Source organism: Narcine bancroftii, chromosome 8 (genome assembly GCF_036971445.1).
Source record: "Narcine bancroftii isolate sNarBan1 chromosome 8, sNarBan1.hap1, whole genome shotgun sequence".
Lineage (NCBI taxonomy): Eukaryota > Metazoa > Chordata > Chondrichthyes > Torpediniformes > Narcinidae > Narcine > Narcine bancroftii.
In genome coordinates, this window is record NC_091476.1 from 88,865,741 (window position 1) to 88,884,263 (window position 18,523).

Genomic DNA, 18,523 nt, shown 5'->3' on the forward strand with positions numbered 1-18,523 from the left:
AATAGTGTGTGTGTTTCTTTTCTTGTTTCTCTTCTTTTGAGATATTTTATATAAGGGGTTTGATAGAGAGGAGTTCACAGAATTTTCATATATATAATTTGAGTATTATTGGAGAGGTAAAATTGTATTTTTTTTAATCTTTCAATCTATGTATTGGATCAATATGTGTGTATTATTTTTATTAAACAATAAAGATATTTTAAAAAAGAAAATAATTTTTATTATCTTTTGCTTTGTTGTTGCAATTTCTGCAAATTAGTCTTACTGCCTCTAGATATCAACAACAAAGAACAGCCCTTCAGCCCATGTGTCTGTGTCAAACATGATGCCCAAATCAAACTAAATCTCTGTTACTTGCATATGATCCATATACAGTAAAATCCCCAGCATCTGGAATTCAAGCAACTGGCAAAAAAGCAAGGAATAAATAAATAGAATTGTAAATGTTCTCCAAAGTAACGCACAACCCCTTGGTGAAGATGGGAGCAAACATTCAGCCGACAAAGCGTCCTGGTTGTGCCTCAACCGCAGCAGCTGTTTGAATAAAGTTGGGTGGAATAAAACTGCAGCACCCAGGATGAAGAGCTGGCCAATGCCACTCGCCACTGGGGCAACTCTCACAAAGTGTCTCCCTATCCCTGCCTAGCAAGGGTCTTTATATTTATTAGTATATTATTAAATATATTAGTAAGGCTTTATTTGTAAACTTGGAGGAGAGGGAGTGAATTATGAGCATAGTAGTTAGTGCAACACTGTTACTGTGCCAGCGACCATTTAAAATTTGTAAGTTTTGAGAATTACCTGATTAAAATTAACTTTACATTTTGCTCTGCCTTTTGTCTTTTAAACTGTTTATTCTTAATGTTGGTGTATTAGGCATGGTAAGATTGTGTCTCAGGCATCCGGAAAATTTGAATATCCGTCATCTGCCATCCCCGTAGGTGCTGGATACTGGGAATTTCACTGTACTTGCATTACATATTCACGTTCATCTTGAAGCATCTTAAATGATATTACTATATGTGCCAGCCCCATTTCACATGGCAACCCGTTCCAGGCACCCACCACTCTCTGTGCACAATAAAAACATGTCTTCCTTAAAGTTCCTTCTCTTCACCTTAATAATTGTACACTTGTCCATAACGCTTTAACCGTGGAGAAAAGTTTCTGACTGGATTTCTGTTCCAACTAAAGGTTAATTGTTTCTCTCTCCATATATTTTTAGTGCTCACTGTGTTTCACTTCTGTATTATGACTGTGAGTATCATTTTAAAAAATCAACTTTTACAATTATACATTTTACCAGTATATACTCAAGCAAAAGTTAATCTCTTATAAAAGTTGACCCACTATTTTCGGCCATAAAATCTGGAATTTTCCATATATCGCAAGTAAAAGTTGATCCTAGTCTCTCATCTCAGCCCTGGCCACCCACAGGCCAGACCTCCCGAACTTGTCCCTCGCCCCCACCCGCTCGACTATCGGAGCTCCTGACGCATCTAACGCGAACTCTCACCTCGGCCCTGCCCCACAAGTTTAATGCAGACTCTCAATCTTTTTGTTTGCAGGTGTTGAGCATCCGAGAGAATGTTTAATATCCATAAAACAAAGGAATTGCTACCAAATTATAAAGTCAGCTGTTAAACCATTCAACTTGTGGTTAAGGAGATTTGTCAGGCTTTGCTACATCATCCACATCCCAAAAATTAGAGAATAACATGCCATTCATACTCCTACCTGCTTCTGATTCCATTTGAAATCTGGAATAAGAATGAAGCCAATTTTTGGATCTGGATTTTCATGAATTATTTGCTCTACCTCTGCCTTCTTTTCTAGAATGTTGTACAGCCACTGAAAGAAAACAAACAAATTAATTTAAGGGAGCTGCACAGCCCTGCAGTAGATCTGGACACAAAATTATCACTCTGACAATTAATTTGAACTTCAACTTAAAGTAGTTAAGAATAACTGGATGCTACAAATGGGAACAAGTGAAAAAAGAGATGGTTACTTGGGGATGGTGGGCGAGTTCCAGGAAAGGTGGTTCCCCCAGGGTTATAAGTGAGTTGTAAATAGTAATAACAGATTTTAAATTGAAAACATAAATAGTGTGTAGTTTATTGTATCTGTGTAATAACATTGTTTGTAACGAAAGGTTAGGGTCATCACTAATGTCGCTTTGTAGTGTTGTAGTTTGAATAAACTTTTGATAAAACAAACCCAGATGATGACATGAATGGGGGAAAGGAATAAGCCTTCTTTATTCTCATCTAATTTCTGAATTCTGACTGCAACTCAGACAAATGGAATATTTGGTATGTAATTAACCTGCTCATCTTTTGCTTTATCTACCAAAATATATGCCATAAGTTTACTTCTCTCTGGCTTTTAAAAATGGGTATTTAAAGCACAGAGATTTATTTAATTTTTGTATATCCACGAACCTACTGCAAAAACAAAATATGGTGTACTGAAAGCTTTTCAACTGCTTTGGAGTCAGAGAATATAAACTCTTAACAGTTTGAGTTTGAAAACAGCAGGAAGGATAGATAAAAGGGAACCATATAACCACTTACAGCATAGAACAGGCCAGTTCGGCCCTACTAGTCCATGCCGTAACAAATCCCCACCCTCCTAGTCCCACTGACCAGCACCCGGTCCATACCCTTCCCGTCCTCTCCTCTCCATGTAACTATCCAGTCTTTCCTTAAATGTAACCAATGATCCCGCCTCAACCACGTCTGCCGGAAGCTCATTCCACATCCCTGCCACCCTTTGTGTAAAGAAATTTCTCCTCATGTTCCCCTTATAATTCTCCCCCTTCAATCTTAAACCATGCCCTCGAGTTTGAATCTCCCCCACTCTTAATTGAAAAAGCCTATCCACATTTACTCTGTCTGTCCCTTTTAAAATCTTAAACACCTCTATCAAGTCCCCCCCTCAATCTGCATAACCTTTCCCTGTAATTCAAACCTTGAAATCCTGTCAACATTCCCGTGAACCTTCTCTGCACTCTCTCTACTTTGTTTATATCTTTCCTATAATTTGGTGACCAAAACTGTACACAGTTCTCCAAATTTGGCCTCACCAATGCCTTGTACAATTTCATCATAACCTCCCTACTCTTGAATTCAATACTCCGATTTATGAAGGCCAACATTCCAAATGCCTTCTTCACCACACCATCTACCTGAGTATCAGCCTTGAGGGTATTATTTACCACAACTCCTAAATCCCTTTGTTGCTCTGCACATCTCAATAGCCTACCATTTAATGCATATGACCTATTTAGATTTGCCTTTCCAAAATTAACACCTCACATTTATCTGTATTAAATTCCATCAGCCAATTCTCAGCCCACACCTCCAGCCTTCCTAAATAACCTTTTAATCTACAGTAATCTTCCTCACTGTCCACAACACCACCAATCTTTGTATCATCTGCAAACTTGCTTACCCAACTCTCCACCCCTACTTCCAGATCATTAATATATATAACAAACAATAGTGGACCCAGGACCGATCCCCGAGGAACTCCACTAGTTACCGGCCTCCAATTGGACAAACAATTTTCTACCACTACTCTCTGACACTTCCCATCCAATCATTTCTGAATCCATTTCACTACCTCCTTATTTATACCTAATGCCTCCACCTTTTTTCCTAACCTCTTGTGGGGAACTTTGTCAAAAGCTTTTCTAAAATCTAAATAGACAACATCCACAGCTTTCCCTTCATCAACCTTTTTTGTAACCCCCTCGAAAAACTCAATCAGATTTGTCAAGCATGATCTACCCCTGACAAAACCATGCTGATTACTCCCTATCAATCCCTATACCTCCAAATATTTGTAAATACCATCCCTCAGAACACTTTCCATCAACTTGCCCACCACAGACGTCAGACTCACGGGCCTATAATTCCCAGGTTTACATTTGGACCCTTTCTTAAACAGCAGAACCACATGCGCAAACCTCCAATCCTTTGGCACTACCCCCATGCCCAGTGACATCCTAAATATCTCTGTTAATGGCCCCACTATCTGTCAACAAGCCTCCCTGAGTGTCCTTGGGAATATTTTGTCCGGTCCCGGAGATTTATCCACCTTTATCTTTTTCAACACAGCCATCACTACCTCCTCGGTTATCCTTATATGCTTCATGACCTCCCCACTATTTTTCTTTACTTCAACTGGTTCAATATTTTTTTCCCTAGTAAATACCAAGGCAAAGAAATCATTCAAAATTTCCCCCATTTCCTCTGACTTCTCACTCAGCCTACCCTCGCTATCTACAAGGGGTCCAATTTTATCTCTCACTAATCTTTCACTTTTAACGTACCTATAGAAACCCTTTGGATTTATTTTTACTCTGTCTGCCAAAGCCTCTTCGTGCCTTTTTTTGGCCTTTCTAATTTCTTTCTTAAGATTCCTTCTACACTCCTTGTAGTCCTCCTTCAAATTCTCAGCTCCCTGCTCTTTATACCTCTATTACACCTCCCTTTTTCTCCTAACCAAATTTCCAATATTCTTCAAAAACCAAGCCTCCCTATGACTTCCAGCCTTTCCTTTGATCCTCACTGGGACATATCTGCTCTGTACCCTCAAAATTTCTTTTTTGAATATCCTCCATTTGTCATTTACATCTTCACCTGAAAATATCCTGTCCCACTCAATACTCCCCAAATCCCTTCTTATTCCTTCGAAATTTGCTCTTCTCCAATTCAGAACCTCAACTTTAAGCCCCTCTTTGCTCTTCCCTAAAACTAACTGAAAACTAACAGAGTTATGATCACTAGACCCAAGTTGTTCTCCAACATTAATGTCCCATACCTGACCTAGCTCGTTCCCTAACAGGAGATCCAGTATTACACCATCCCGAGTCGGTTCTTCTACTAATTGATTTAGAAAACAATCTTGAACACATTTAATGAACTCTAGCCCATCCAGCCCTCTAACTGTGTGGGTATCCCAATCAATGTGAGGGAAGTTAAAATCTCCCATGATCACTACCTTATGATTCTCACACATACACGTTATCTCCCTACAAATTTGTTCCTCTAATTCTCTTGGCCCATTTGGCGGTCTGTAATACACCCCTATTAGCACCCTCATGCCTCCTTCACCCCTCAATTCCACCCAAACAGCCTCACTGGACGATCCCTCCAGACCATTCTGCCACCTCACGGCAGTAATGTCCTCCTTAACAAGCAGAGCAACTCCTCCCCCTTTTTTACCCCCTGATCTATCACATCTAAAACAAATGTATCCTGGAATATTAAGTTGCCAGTCCTGCCCCTCCTGTAGCCAGGTCTCACTAATTGCCACAATATCATGACCCTAAGTATCTGTCCATGCTCTAAGCTCATCTACCTTATTCACTATGCTTCTTGCATTAAAATATATGCATTTCAGAGAATGACCCCCACATATATTCCCTTTTTTACCTTTTACCCTAATCTCCATCCTACCTATTTTATTGTTGTTATTCCTATCTAGGTGGCCATGCTCCCTTGACACTGCTCTCACACTCTGATCCCCACCCCCCTGCCAAACTAGTTTAAACCTGCTGGTGTTGTATATTTCTGTTTTGAGAAGCATTTTATTGAGATGGAGTGACAAAAGATTTGCAGTGTTTCTGTCAATTTTTAACTTTTCTGATAAAGGCAACATATAACATATGGACAACATTCAGGCTCAGATGACAAACACAGTGGGAACAAGAGCAATGGGCATATGTAACAAGCAAGGATCATCCATATTACTTTAACATTCAGGAATATCTCTCTCATTAAGCAGCAGGTTGCCTCACAGCTCTGCTGACTTGGGTTCCATGGTGTTCGTGTGTCATGTTCTTGTGAGAAATGAGTGGTACAATCTTGGGGAGATTTGATCAGAATGTGGAGAGAATAAAAATGGGATCAGAGTGTGGGAGCTTGATGTTTGAAGGGCTTGTTTAGGTGCTCTATGACTTTATAGCATATCTCCAGCATCAACATGCTTGGGGACAATTGGTGACCTGAAGTACACCTTGTCAACACTTGTGAGGCACACCAGATGTTTCTTTCTGCATTCTGAAAGTAAGTTATTGCCGTGATGGAATGTCTGCATTGGTCTAATGTCTGCACTGGTCCAGTATCTGCAAAGAGGTCACTTAGGAATTTCAAGATCATCCAGAAGAGTCAGTGTTTAGCAACATCCTTGTTACATTCACAGCCACTTTTATCACACCCATGATACCCAGCCTGTTGAACATGGCACCTACAGCTTCACTGCAGTTGCGCACAAGCTATTTTAACAGAATTCTCCAACATCGGGGTCCTCTGTCACCAAACAAATCCATTGGTTCCATGTGACAGACTATCTTGATTCAGACAAAACATCACTATTCCTTCGTCATAATTATGTGAAAAATCCTGACACTTTGCCTATGTCAACTGCTGAACGACCATAAATATTTCTTTAAAGGTTAAATATCCTGCCAACATTCACAGTGAGTTCACATGTAAAAAATGTATGCCTGTGAAAGAACCTCGAGAATTAGAATTACTTTTGGTACTCTATTCCAATACAAATCAAAACTTCAGCATAATATAGGTAAGAAATTATGAGCAGAGAAAGGAAAATGTGGATTGATACCCAGTGGAGAACATATTGAAAACCTTCGGATGTGTAATGAATTATCACTGTAATCATTTAAAGTAGCCATTCCAGAGAAGAGTCTATTTCAGCCTGCTGCTCAGTTCCAAGCCTTGGCTATTTATGTTTCTACAAAAAATGTTTCAATAAATAAATGCAATATGCACACAGCTTTCAACATCATGAAACTTCCAAAGAAGCAGAGAAAAACGGTAGAAAATGCTGAGGAATAAGATTTTTGTGGAAAAAGATTAGGGTCTGGGAAAAGTTGGACAAGTCTGACCTTAAAAATCAAGGTTTTCTTATAAAATATAGGGATCTTATAACGGAATCTGTGAATACTCAAAGCATAGACTAGAGACAACTCTGTCATCTCGATTAGCTCTGGGCAAGGACTCTAGATATGGGCAGTCGCACTCATCCATTACTCAGAAGCTCATTAGCTCAGAGGTGAGTAACGTCTTGTAATTCAAATGCTTCATGGTGTCACCCCTTCTAATTAATGTGATCTCATCCAGATCTCTACCCTAGACACCTTACAAAGGCTCCCACATTTCTGAGATAAAATGTTGCAGCTAGAAGTGCTATTTATTGAACCTGGGTGGTAGACCTATTCTTCAGGGGATATGATAAATGGAGATATGGAGGGTTCTACTTTAGTAATGTTTTGGGAAGTGAAAGCAGCCCATCGGAGTTAAGAAGCATGAAAAACAATGAATCTATGGAGGAAATGAAGAATGCTGACTTCAGTTAAGGCTGTGAAGGGTGATCCAAGGCATGGATAAGTTAAATAGAATCTTTTTTTCCCCCATAGGAGGGTTATCAATATCAAAGGGTGTAGGATTAAGGTGAGAGCAAGGAGTTTTATAGTGGATCTGAGGGATAAGATTTGTTATTTGGTTGATGTCTGTAACTGCTGTCAGAGCAGGTGATGGAATCAGAATCAATCATCAAAGAGGCACTTAGACCATTTAAATAGATCTAATGCAGGCAAATGGGATTAGTGCAGATGGGCAAAAAGGACAGTATAGATGTGGTGGGCTAAGCAATCTATTTTTGTGCAATACAACTCTCTAGGCCCTTTCATGCCAGGCCTCCACCTGAGTCAACACAGGGGCAGCCCAAAGTTGCGTACTTTGGCCCCTACTCTACTTCCCCTACACTCATGACTGTGTAACTAAGTTCAGCTCCAACTCAATCTACAAATTCACCGATGATACTATCATTCATTACTAGCCGAATAACTGGAAATGATGAGTTAGAATGGAGATCAGGAGCTTGGTTGGTGGTGCCAGAACAAAAATCTTACTCTCATTGTTATTAAGACCAAAGAGCTTTTAATTGATTTTAGGTCGGAGAGGCCTGCAACCATGTACCTGTCTGCAATGATGGAACAGAAGTGGAGAGGGTTAGACTGTTCAAGTTTCTAGGAGTCCATATATGAGAAGACCTCTGATGAAGCCAGCATATCGAGGCAACTGTGAAGAAGGTACATCAATGCCTCTGCTTTCTGAGGAAATTTGGCATGTCATCGAAAGCTCAATTAAATCTCTACAAGTGCTGTGTGGAAAATATTCTGTTGATTTGTAACACAGTTTTGTTTGAGAAATTCAACTGCCCAGGAAAGCAGAAGGCTACTGAAGATAACAAATGTAGCCAGGTCCATCACAGCCTCCAACCTCCCATCCATTCAATGTATCGATGGGTGGTGCAGCCTCAAAAAGGCAGTCAACATCATAAAGGACCTTCATCACCCTGGTCACAACCTCTTCTCACTGCTACCTTTGGGCAAAAGGTACAGAAGCCTGAAAGCCAGCACCTGTAGGTTCAAGAGCAATTTTTTTCCAACAGTAATCAAGCTCTTGATCCTCCCTTGTTACAGTAATCAGGGACTGCTTCGACACCACAAAAGGATTGCCTGCACTATTACCAGGTCATTTTGTTTTGCACAAGAATTGTGTATTTTTTGTATTTATTGTCATATTTTATTCAATTAAGTATACTACTGTAGTTGTCTCTTTTTAGTTGTTTTTACTGTTTTGTTTTACTGTTCAGCTGCACCAATTAAAATTTCAGTGCACATGTACATTGTAAAATGTTTATGACAATAAACTCATTATCATTAAGAACAGAGGATGTTGAGTACATAGAAAAAGCTGCCAGAGGAAGTGGTAGAAGCAGGGACAATTATACTATTGAAGATATTTAGGCAGGTACATGTAAAAGAAAGGTTTAGAGTGTTATGGACCAACAGCAGGCAAGTTTCCTCCTGCATCAGATTGGTTGGTAAATTGACTTCTGTAAATTCCATCCACACCCCCATCCCCCCTCCCCCACAGAGTTCATGAGAGGTTGAATCTGGAGGAATTTGATAGGAATGTGAGAATTCAAAATGGGATTAAATTAGGTTTACCTTAAATGGGCGGTTGATGATTGGAGCAAATAAGGTGGGCTAAAGTCCACCACCAGGGTCAGGAACAGCTGCTACCCCTCCACCATCAGACTCCTCAACAACAAACTCAATCAGGGACTCGTTTAAATATTCTTTTGCACTTCACTGATTTTATTTATTTGTATTGCACAGCTTGTTTACATTTCTTTAATTTGCTTACATCTGCATTTTAAGTAGTTTTTTTTACAGATTTTAGATTTATTGTCAGAGTACATATATTTTTCTTCTTTTCTTCTTTGGCTTGGCTTCGCGGATGAAGATTTATGGAGGGTTATGTCCACGTCTGCTGCAGGCTCGTTGGTGACTGAAAAGTCCGATGCGGGACAGGCAGCGGTTGCAAGGGAAAATTGGTTGGTTGGGGTTAGGTGTTGGGTTTTTCCTCCTTCGTCTCTTGTCAATGAGGTGAGCTCTGTGGTCTTCTTCAAAGGAGGTTGCAGCCCGCCAAACTGTGAGGCGCCAAGATGCACGGTTGGAGGCGAGATCAGCCCACTGGCGGTGGTCAATGTGGCAGGCACCAAGAGATTTCTTTAAGCAGTCCTTGTACCTCTTCTTTGGTGCACCTCTGTCTCGGTGGCCAGTGGAGAGTTTGCCATATAACATGATCTTGGGAAGGTGATGGTCCTCCATTCTGGAGACGTGACCCACCCAGCGCAGTTGGGTCTTCAGCAGCGTGGATTCGATGCTTGCGGATTCTACCAGCTCGAGTACTTCGACGTTGGTGATGAAGTCATTCCAATGAATGTTGAGGATGGATATATATATATATATATATAAAAAAAAAATATATATATATATATATATATATATATATAAAACATCACATTAAACCATGAGATTCTTCTTCTGTGGGCGAGGCAGAATTACCACTTATTGTAGTGTAAAAAAAGCTGTACACAGCATATACATGTAAGTAAATAAACTGACTGTCCAATACAGAGAGAACAAAAAAAAACAATGAAGTGCTCATGGGTCCTTAAATGAATCCCTTATTGAGTTTGTTGTCGAAGAGTCTGATGGTAGAGGGATAATAGTTGTTCCTAAACCTGGTAGTGTGAGTCTGGTGGCACCTATACCTCTTTCCTGATGACAGCAGCAAGAACAGAGTGGGTGCTAGGTAATGTGGATTCTTGATCATTGCTGCTTTTCTCCAACAGCATTGTTCCTGCAGATTTCTCGATAGTGGTCACTGCCAACAAGTGGTAATTCTGCCTCGCCTGCAGGAAAAAGAATCTCAGAGTAGTATGTGATGCCATGTACTGTATGTACTCCGGCAATAAATCTGAAATCTGAAGTACAGGTACCTGGATTCTACTGCTCTAACCCACCTGTGCTTTGTGCTGAAATTTCCCCACATAACAGAGAGCAGCCCATAAATCTAGCTGGTTTCTGGAATGGAAATCTGTGGGACTTTCAGAAACCCATTTTTTCATGATTTCATCTTTTTCTAAAGTTTTTTTGGGGGGGGGGGGGAATAATTATCTTTCATGATTTCCAATCCATTATTTTAATCCCTGAATTAAATGTGCTTCAAAGAGAGGATCAGAGCCAAAGTCTATTTGGTAGGGAGGCCAGCTCCCAAGATGGCACTGGGCCTTCTTCATTGAGAAGAGAAAGCCTGCACCCTGGAAGAGCCCCTTGTATGTACTGATGTCGTCATTTCTGCCAAGAGTGGCAGAAATGGAAAATCGATATAAGCTTGGGCTGGGGACCCGATTAAAGCAACTCCATACATGTCTTCGTTATTGCTTTAGCGCTGTGTGTAGCACATCGCTGTAATGTTCAGTCAAGAGGTTAAGTTGAGAAAATGGAATCTGTTGAAAAGCTGGTACAAGGCAGAAATGTGTTCATATGAGAGCAGAATTCATCAAGTCACAGGAAACAGGCCCTCCAGCAATACTTGTCCCTGTCAGTCAGAATGAAAGACAAGGAATGAGTTTAACAGTGAGTTTAATGCAGAAATAATTAAAATACAAAGAAGCACATAGAACCATTCCTCCACATTTAGAGTCACAAACGTCATATTATTGCGCAAAAAGAACTTTTCATTATCAAAAGTACAATATATTATGAAAGTTTCTGAAATTCAAGATTGGGAAGCTTCAAAAATCCAATACATTTAATCTCATGGCTTAGAGCAAAGTGGGGACAAGAGCTTCTGAAACATGACCATTTTCTAAAGTGCCTGGACCTTGCTCCCTTCCAAAAAAAAAGTAGCTTATGCAACTTTAATCAAGATTGGAGACACACGTAACTGCAGATGCTGGAATCTGAAGCAAAAAACAAACTGCTGGAGGAACTTAGTGGGTCATGCAGCCACTGAGGTTTCAAAAGGATGGTTAATATTTCAGGTAAAGACCCTCCATCAAGGCTGAATGTAGAGGGAAGGAAGGAAGTATAAAGAGTGGAAGGGAGGAGAGAGGCAGGAGGAAGCAGACGAGGTTGGGGATGTTGGGCAGTTGGAGGCAAGTGGAGGAAGGAATTTTGAGAGAGCTTGGTGGATATACAGGTGGAGAGTGAATCAGGTGAGGGAGGGGTGGGGAAAGGTAGAGACAGAAGATGAAGAGTGGCAAGTGGACCAGATATGGGAGGAATGATGAAGAAATGAAACCAAATGAGGAGGGGATAGGAATGGCAGACCAAAGGAGATGATTCCAGCTGGACAGGTGTGTGCTCATGGACAGGCAAGGGAGGGTAACATCTAGATGGCTGGGGTGAGAAATGGAATGGAAAAAATGAGCACAGTTAAGTAGACCAACTACAGTGGGAAAGAAACACATAGGAAATTGGAAAATTCTCTGTTCATACATGAATTTGCAGGTACCCAAATGGATTAAGAAAGTGTTGTTCCTTTATTATGTTTTTGGCCACAGTTGGCCGTGATGTCATCCAAGGTTCCCTGCATCACAGGAACTCACATTGACGACACTGATGCGTCAGTTTGAGAAAAGTGAGCTGGCCCTAAAAGTAGAGCTGAAACCTGTTTTGGTGTTATGTGAAAGAAACCCAACATTGCTATCTTATTCAGTCTAGGCCCTGGTTAATTATTTGTTCACCAACCTGCCCAACACTCCTCCCACCACCTATGTCAACCTCCTAATCCAAATGTTTCAATCCTTGATTCCCTATGACCATTTACACCCCACCTCTTCAATATCAATTCATTTTTTTAAATTCCACTCCAAGCACTACAGGCCACCTGATTTTCTTCACAGAGGTTGCTGAGGAAAGGCCTTTTCTGCCATTTCTGCATTGTTGTGGGATTGGGAAGAGGATAGGTAAAGGGCAGAAATGTGTGTGCTCACGAAACTGCTATTAGATCACTTCTCAGCAGCAATTTAGATCACTTTCCTCAGTAGTGAATAATTTTTGCCGAAAAGACCCAAATCAACAAGGATGTGATTAATTTGACGAGCCCACTTTTCTTAGTGTAGCTTGGGGAATATGAAATATGAATGCATTGAACTGAATTAAGGTCTGTTCTTCCCTGAACTAACAGTCATTTCAGGAAGTGACACCTCAGAAATAATTCATTTTGCAAGATTAAATTTTCTCTTGATTGTGTATTTTCCATGGTAGAATTTGGTTCGTAATAGGGACCAATAATTAAGAATTCCAATTGGGTCAAAAAAAATTATAGTGCAGAATGTTTGAAGAAAGAAGAGAAAAGTGAAATTAAAAAATGTGAAGTTTTAAGAATAGCCTGGATTATCTAAAGAGTGAAAGTATTAAAGATGTGGCATCTGAAATAAAACTAGATAAGCAATTCCAGAGCTCCCTGGAAGTGGTGCAGTAGGTGGAGAGGGCAATGAAATGCCCATTAGGTATGCTGGCCTTCATAACCTGAGATATTAAATGTAAAAGTCAGGACATCATGTTGCAGTTGAACAATATAAGGGTTGGATCACATTTGAAGTAGTGGGTAGAGTTCTGGTTCCCACAGGAACAATGTGGTAGCAGTGGAGTGAGTGCATAAGAAATTCGCCATGATTTTGACTGGAATGAAGAACTGTGACAAGGTGAATATGAACAGTCTGGGTTTATTCTCACCAGGAGGCTAACTTCAAAGATGTTTAAAAAATTGCTTTTGAAGTTTTCTTTAAGTTAATGTGTCACGAAGTACCTTCTACAATGAGAATTATTCTACAAACAGGCTAACAGGTTATCACTAACATTACTACATTCTTTCTTTGGCTTGGCTTCGCGGACGAAGATTTATGGAGGCGGTAAAAGTCCACGTCAGCTGCAGGCTCGATTGTGGCTGACAAGTCCGATGCGGGACAGGCAGACACGGTTGCAGCGGTTGCAAGGGAAAATTGGTGGGTTGGGGTTGGGTGCTGGGTTTTTCCTCCTTTGTCTTTTGTCAGTGAGGTGGGCTCTGCGGTCTTCTTCAAAGGAGGTTGCTGCCCGCCGAACTGTGAGGCACCAAGATGCACGGTTTGAGGCGATATCAGCCCACTGGCGGTGGTCAATGTGGCAGGCACCAAGAGATTTCATACAGCAGTTAAAGAGCACAATTTATGGAGCATAAGATTTCAATGAACAGAAAGATCAATTAGTACCAAACAAGGGCAACATAATAACATTGTTAATCAGGAGCCGAATGGCTGCAGGGAAGAAACTAGCTTTGAGTTTGCTGGTGTGTGCTTTCACACTCCTAACCCTTCTCCCTGCTGAGAGAAGGGAGAAGTGTGTATGTCAGGTGTAATGGGTCCTTTCAGTATGTTGGCTGCCTTTTCGAGGCAGTGGGTGATGCAGATGGAGTTCATGGAAGGGAGGGAAGTTTGTGTGATGTTCTGAGCTGCATTCACTACTTACTGTAGGTTCTTCTGACCTTAAGGAAAGCAGCTCCTGTACTACACTGTGATTCATCCACTGAATATGTTTTTGATGATGTACCTGCAGATGTTGTTGAGGGGCACAGCTCAATAAAAATAGTCTTTTTCCCAGGGTAGTGGAGTTGAGAGCTAAAAGTTACAGGTTCAGGTAAAAGATGAGAAAATTAAGACATCTCTTTCTTTGTATTTTCACTGACTAACCTTGCTTCAAAGCTTTATGTTCTCTTGTTCACATTATCTATCTATTCCCCCTCCCCTCCACATTAATCCATCGTCTAAATAATTTAGAGCACAACTAATCCCACAGCTATCTTGGTCTCATTTTATCAGATATGTTTTCTGTCTCATCGATCTCCTGGCCTTCCCCCAATTTTTTCAACTTGAAACTCCACCTCTCTTTCCACAACCACTTCTCGAAGAGCTGAATCTTTCCAGTCTTTGCTTCTTTGCTATTGATTAGAGTAACTATCTTCTTTTGTAGTACTCCAATAGAAAATGTTTCTTATAGACAACCTGCTAAAAATTGATGACCACATTTATAAAGAGGAAAACAGCCAAAATATTAGGATTTTAAAAAAGAGTGCACTTGAGATGTTTTGGAGATGTTGTAAGTGTTATGTAACATCTGTTAATGAGTACTCCGGGCAATTGGAGTTACTCTTTGGAAGATATCAGATTATTGGAAGAAACTCAGAGCAAGATTACTAAATTCATTCCAGAATCAAGAGGCAAAAACATTCAGAACAAATTAGTGACTCCAGCAGATAAAAAAAATGCAAAGGGGTTATTTAATTGATTAATTAGCATAAAGCTAGATTTTAATAACAACTTCAGCTGTGTCTGAGGTTCAAAAACAAGAGGATAACTTTTCAAGTTAAGGATGACAAAAGAAAATACATAGTTCAAGGAAAATACAAAGTTTAGGGAGGAAAAAAGCATAAATTTATGAAACAGACTACTCTGAAAGAATTCAAACTTAAAGCACGAGCAAGAAGAAGCAAGGATATTTAATATAGAAATTCTTCAAGTAGTGACGCAACTTGCAAAGTGACTGCCTCACTGTCCCAATGACCAAGATTCAATCATGAACTTTAGGTTCTGTCCACGAGGAATTTGCAAGACCTTCCTCTCACCATGCAAGTTTACTCTGCGTATTCTGGCTTCTTCCCACAAACCAAAAACATGCAACTTGTTCGATCCATTGACAACAGTAAATTGTCCCTAGTGTGCAGATACATGGTAGAATCTGGAAGAGGCAAAATTAATGGGAATTTGGAGACAATAAAAGGGGATTATCATAGATTAGCATAACAGCAGGACCCTGATTGTCAGCAAGAGCTCAGGGTTTCTCCATGATTCTAAAACAATCATTTGGCATTCCTGATGGCAGAGTATGCGTTTCTGTTGGGAAGGAGGTATAGGAGCCAAAAGACGCACAGGGACAGCTTCTTCCCTGCTGCTATCAGATTCCTGAATGATCAAAAGGCGCACAGGGACAGCTTCTTCCCTGCTGCCATCAGATTCCTGAATGATCAAAAGGCGCACAGGGACAGCTTCTTCCCTGCTGCCATCAGATTCCTGAATGATCAATGAACCAAAGACACTACCTTACTTTTCGTCCATTATTATTTTTATTGTTATTATATATTATTGTTGTAAGAAGGTTCATAATATGAATGTTTTCACTAAGATGCTGCTGCAAAACAGCGACTTTTGTGATTTGTTCAAGACAATAAATCCTGATTCTGTTGTCTGAATTTATTCATTTACTTTTGTTTTGATATGTGCTAGCACTAAGTGGGAGCCTGCAAGGACCCTGCCAAACAAAACATTTTAATTAAAAGCAGCGTTAACATTGGTCTTGTCTTCTTCCAAATGCCAAACGAAAAAATGGTTCATTAATATCCTTCTGGGAAGGAAATCTGTGGTGTTCATTTCTTTGTCACATCACTGTGGTTTCTTAAGTGCGCCCTCAGTTCAGAGACATAAGGAGACAGTAAAATGTGGATGTCTGAAACATCCACATCCTGTAAATTAACATTTTTTTTAATGGTTGGATAGATTTCTATGACAGGAGATAAGCCTATCAATGTGTCTCTCTTGAATCAGGATTCACCCTCTGTCTTCAGAGCTGCGAGAAAGCAAAGGAGAGAGCAGAAAGAGAATTTATTTAAGTGCACAATACCTGAACACTGAAGGTTTGGGATTGAAGGTATGGAGTGGTAATGTTCTTGTAGTCATCTGCGGTTTCATTTACAAGGTACATCTCCTGTTGCAGGTATTTCTTGATATGCTTCTCTGTTGCTGGACATACCACTGTGGTCTTTATTTCTGTCAAGGAATGCAGACTTCATCTTACAATTTATAAAAAAAATACAGAGACGAGTAACTCTTAAACAAAAATCAAAGCCTTCAACTGTTATTGACTTCTTGTAATACGACTGAAGAAGTGGCCTACTTTTAGCCTGCAATATTCTACACTATAATTAATGAGTCAGGATTTAGTGAAGGTAATTACACAACCAACAGATCAGATCAAAGCTCTGCAATCCTGCCATAACCATTCATGTTAAACCCGCAGGAATATATTTGGCCTCTGGCTATAAATCTTGGCTATAAACCCCTCATGAAGGATTGAGTTGAACATTAACTGTTTGTACACCAAAATAGAGCAGTTGGCCCACAAAGGCCAGCTTGTATTTATATGAGCTACTTGCTCTAATATCACTACCCTACATGTTTCCCCAAATAATTTGTATCCAATGTGGTGTAATCACTTGAAATATCCAACCAACAAATTCCCTTTCAAAAAATTGTGGATTCAAAAGATTGTAGTAGAGGTTTTAACATTAAAATTATTATATGCTATCTCTATTTGCAATTCTCTATAATGTGAATGGTGAAAAAAAATCCCCAGTATTTATCTGTTCCCCCACCCCCAAAATAGCTAAGTAACTTTTGGTAGTTATAGCACTCATTGTGAAATTCAAAAACGTACCCTGGTTATAGGTTAATTGGGCAGCATGGGTCCCAATTGCCAGGATCAGCTTTGTTGTAATTTTTAAAAAAAATCTGTATAAATATCATTAAATAAAAATAGTTGCAAAACAAAATGCACAAAAAAATTGTAGGAGTCTAATCTGTTCGGGCTCCACTTGTCTAGATTTTCAGAGGTTTGTTTTAACAAGGCAATTAACATCAATTGAGAATCAAGATACTAAAATACAGTGAAAATAGACTCTCGAGAGTTTGTACAGCACAGAAACAGGTCCAACCACCAAATTTGTCCATGCCAACCTTTTGGCTAATCCCATTTGCCTGCTTCAGGACTGAATCCTTCTCAAGTTTAATACCCAAAAATGCTGGAGACACTCAGGTCATGCACCATACATAGCAAGCACAGATATACATACAACCAATGGTTCACACCTGAGCCCTTCATCAAGATATGAGGAAAAAGCAGGCAGGTGCTTTTTGCTTCCTACGTACATTGCATGACTACTGAGATTCTCCAGCACTTTTGTGTATTAAACTGCAATCACAATATCGACAGACTTTCTTGTTCAATTCTTTTTTATTTGTGTCTCTCTAAATGCCTCTTAAATGTATCTGATTCCACGACGTCTTCTGACAGCACCAACCATACCCTGTTTAAATTGAAAACGTTTTTCTTTCACCTTTAGCCCATGCTAAGTGATTTTGAAATTCACTTCACTCCCCAAGCACACACAAGTTGAACCCCAACCAAGACCAACTTGCTTGGGGTTCAAAATTGGTGGCTCAAAAGGACAAGCAAAACACATCAAGCATCTGGAACTCCCCATTAAGCCAAAGAATCAATCCATTGTAGTGCTGGACACACCCAAGAAAGATTCAGCCACCACATTGAAAGTCGTTAATGACTGTTTTTATGCAAATTCAGTGCGCCCCCTTTTAAGGGCAGCGTGAGCTCAGTCACCCCGTGCATTGTGACGTCATAATCACTGCCCCAGACGCGCGCTGGGCAGGAGACGAGGGAGGGAGAAAAACCTGACAGCGCCATCTTCCCATGGCTGCCTCGCCACGTGGCATTACACGTGGGGCCGGTTCACCATGAGAGTGCGCCACCACACATGCCAAAGTCAATGAACATGCCAAAGTAGCACCAGGTGCTTCATAAATGCTAACCTGCTTTAGATTTCTGCTCAGGCACTCCATACAGTGCCCTCCATAATGTTTGGGACAAAGACACTTTTTTCCCCCCTTTATTTGCCCCTGTGCTCCACAGTTTTAAATTTGCAATCAAAGTGCACATTGCAGATTGTACACAATTTGGTTAGGCCATGTAGAAATTACAGCACTTATACATAATTCCCCTATTTCACAGCACTATAATGTTTAGGACATTTGGCTTCACAAGTGTTTGTGAGTACTCAGGGATGTTTCATTGCTTCATTGTTGTAGTTATAAGAGTGCTTGGCTTGCTTGTTAGCTTTTGATCACCTTTGGAGTCTGTAGTTGCCATTTTTCAACATGAGGACCAGAGTTGTGCCAATGAAAGACAAAAAAGCCATTATGTGCCCAAACCTTAGGATAACCAAAATCAACTGTTTGAACATCA

General features: G+C 40.2%; 1 protein-coding gene and 1 long non-coding RNA gene across 4 annotated transcripts in view; one reads left to right on the top strand and one right to left on the bottom strand.

Moving 5' to 3' along the window:
* Positions 1-18,523, bottom strand: part of dcps (decapping enzyme, scavenger) — a 115,236-nt gene that overhangs the window by 22,974 nt on the left and 73,739 nt on the right. For 2 of the 3 annotated variants that reach the window (XM_069894426.1, XM_069894425.1), the window contains exons 3-4: positions 16,109-16,254; positions 1,738-1,851 (exon numbers count right to left, since the gene is read on the bottom strand). In XM_069894426.1, coding sequence (XP_069750527.1) covers positions 1,738-1,851; positions 16,109-16,254 — 260 coding nt within the window. The remainder of the gene's footprint in view (positions 1-1,737; positions 1,852-16,108; positions 16,255-18,523) is intronic. The other variant, XM_069894427.1, reaches the window with a different exon arrangement.
* The window catches only part of LOC138741004 (uncharacterized), a 30,477-nt gene that overhangs the window by 4,287 nt on the left and 7,667 nt on the right, over positions 1-18,523 (top strand). The gene's annotated exons all lie outside the window — the stretch shown is intronic.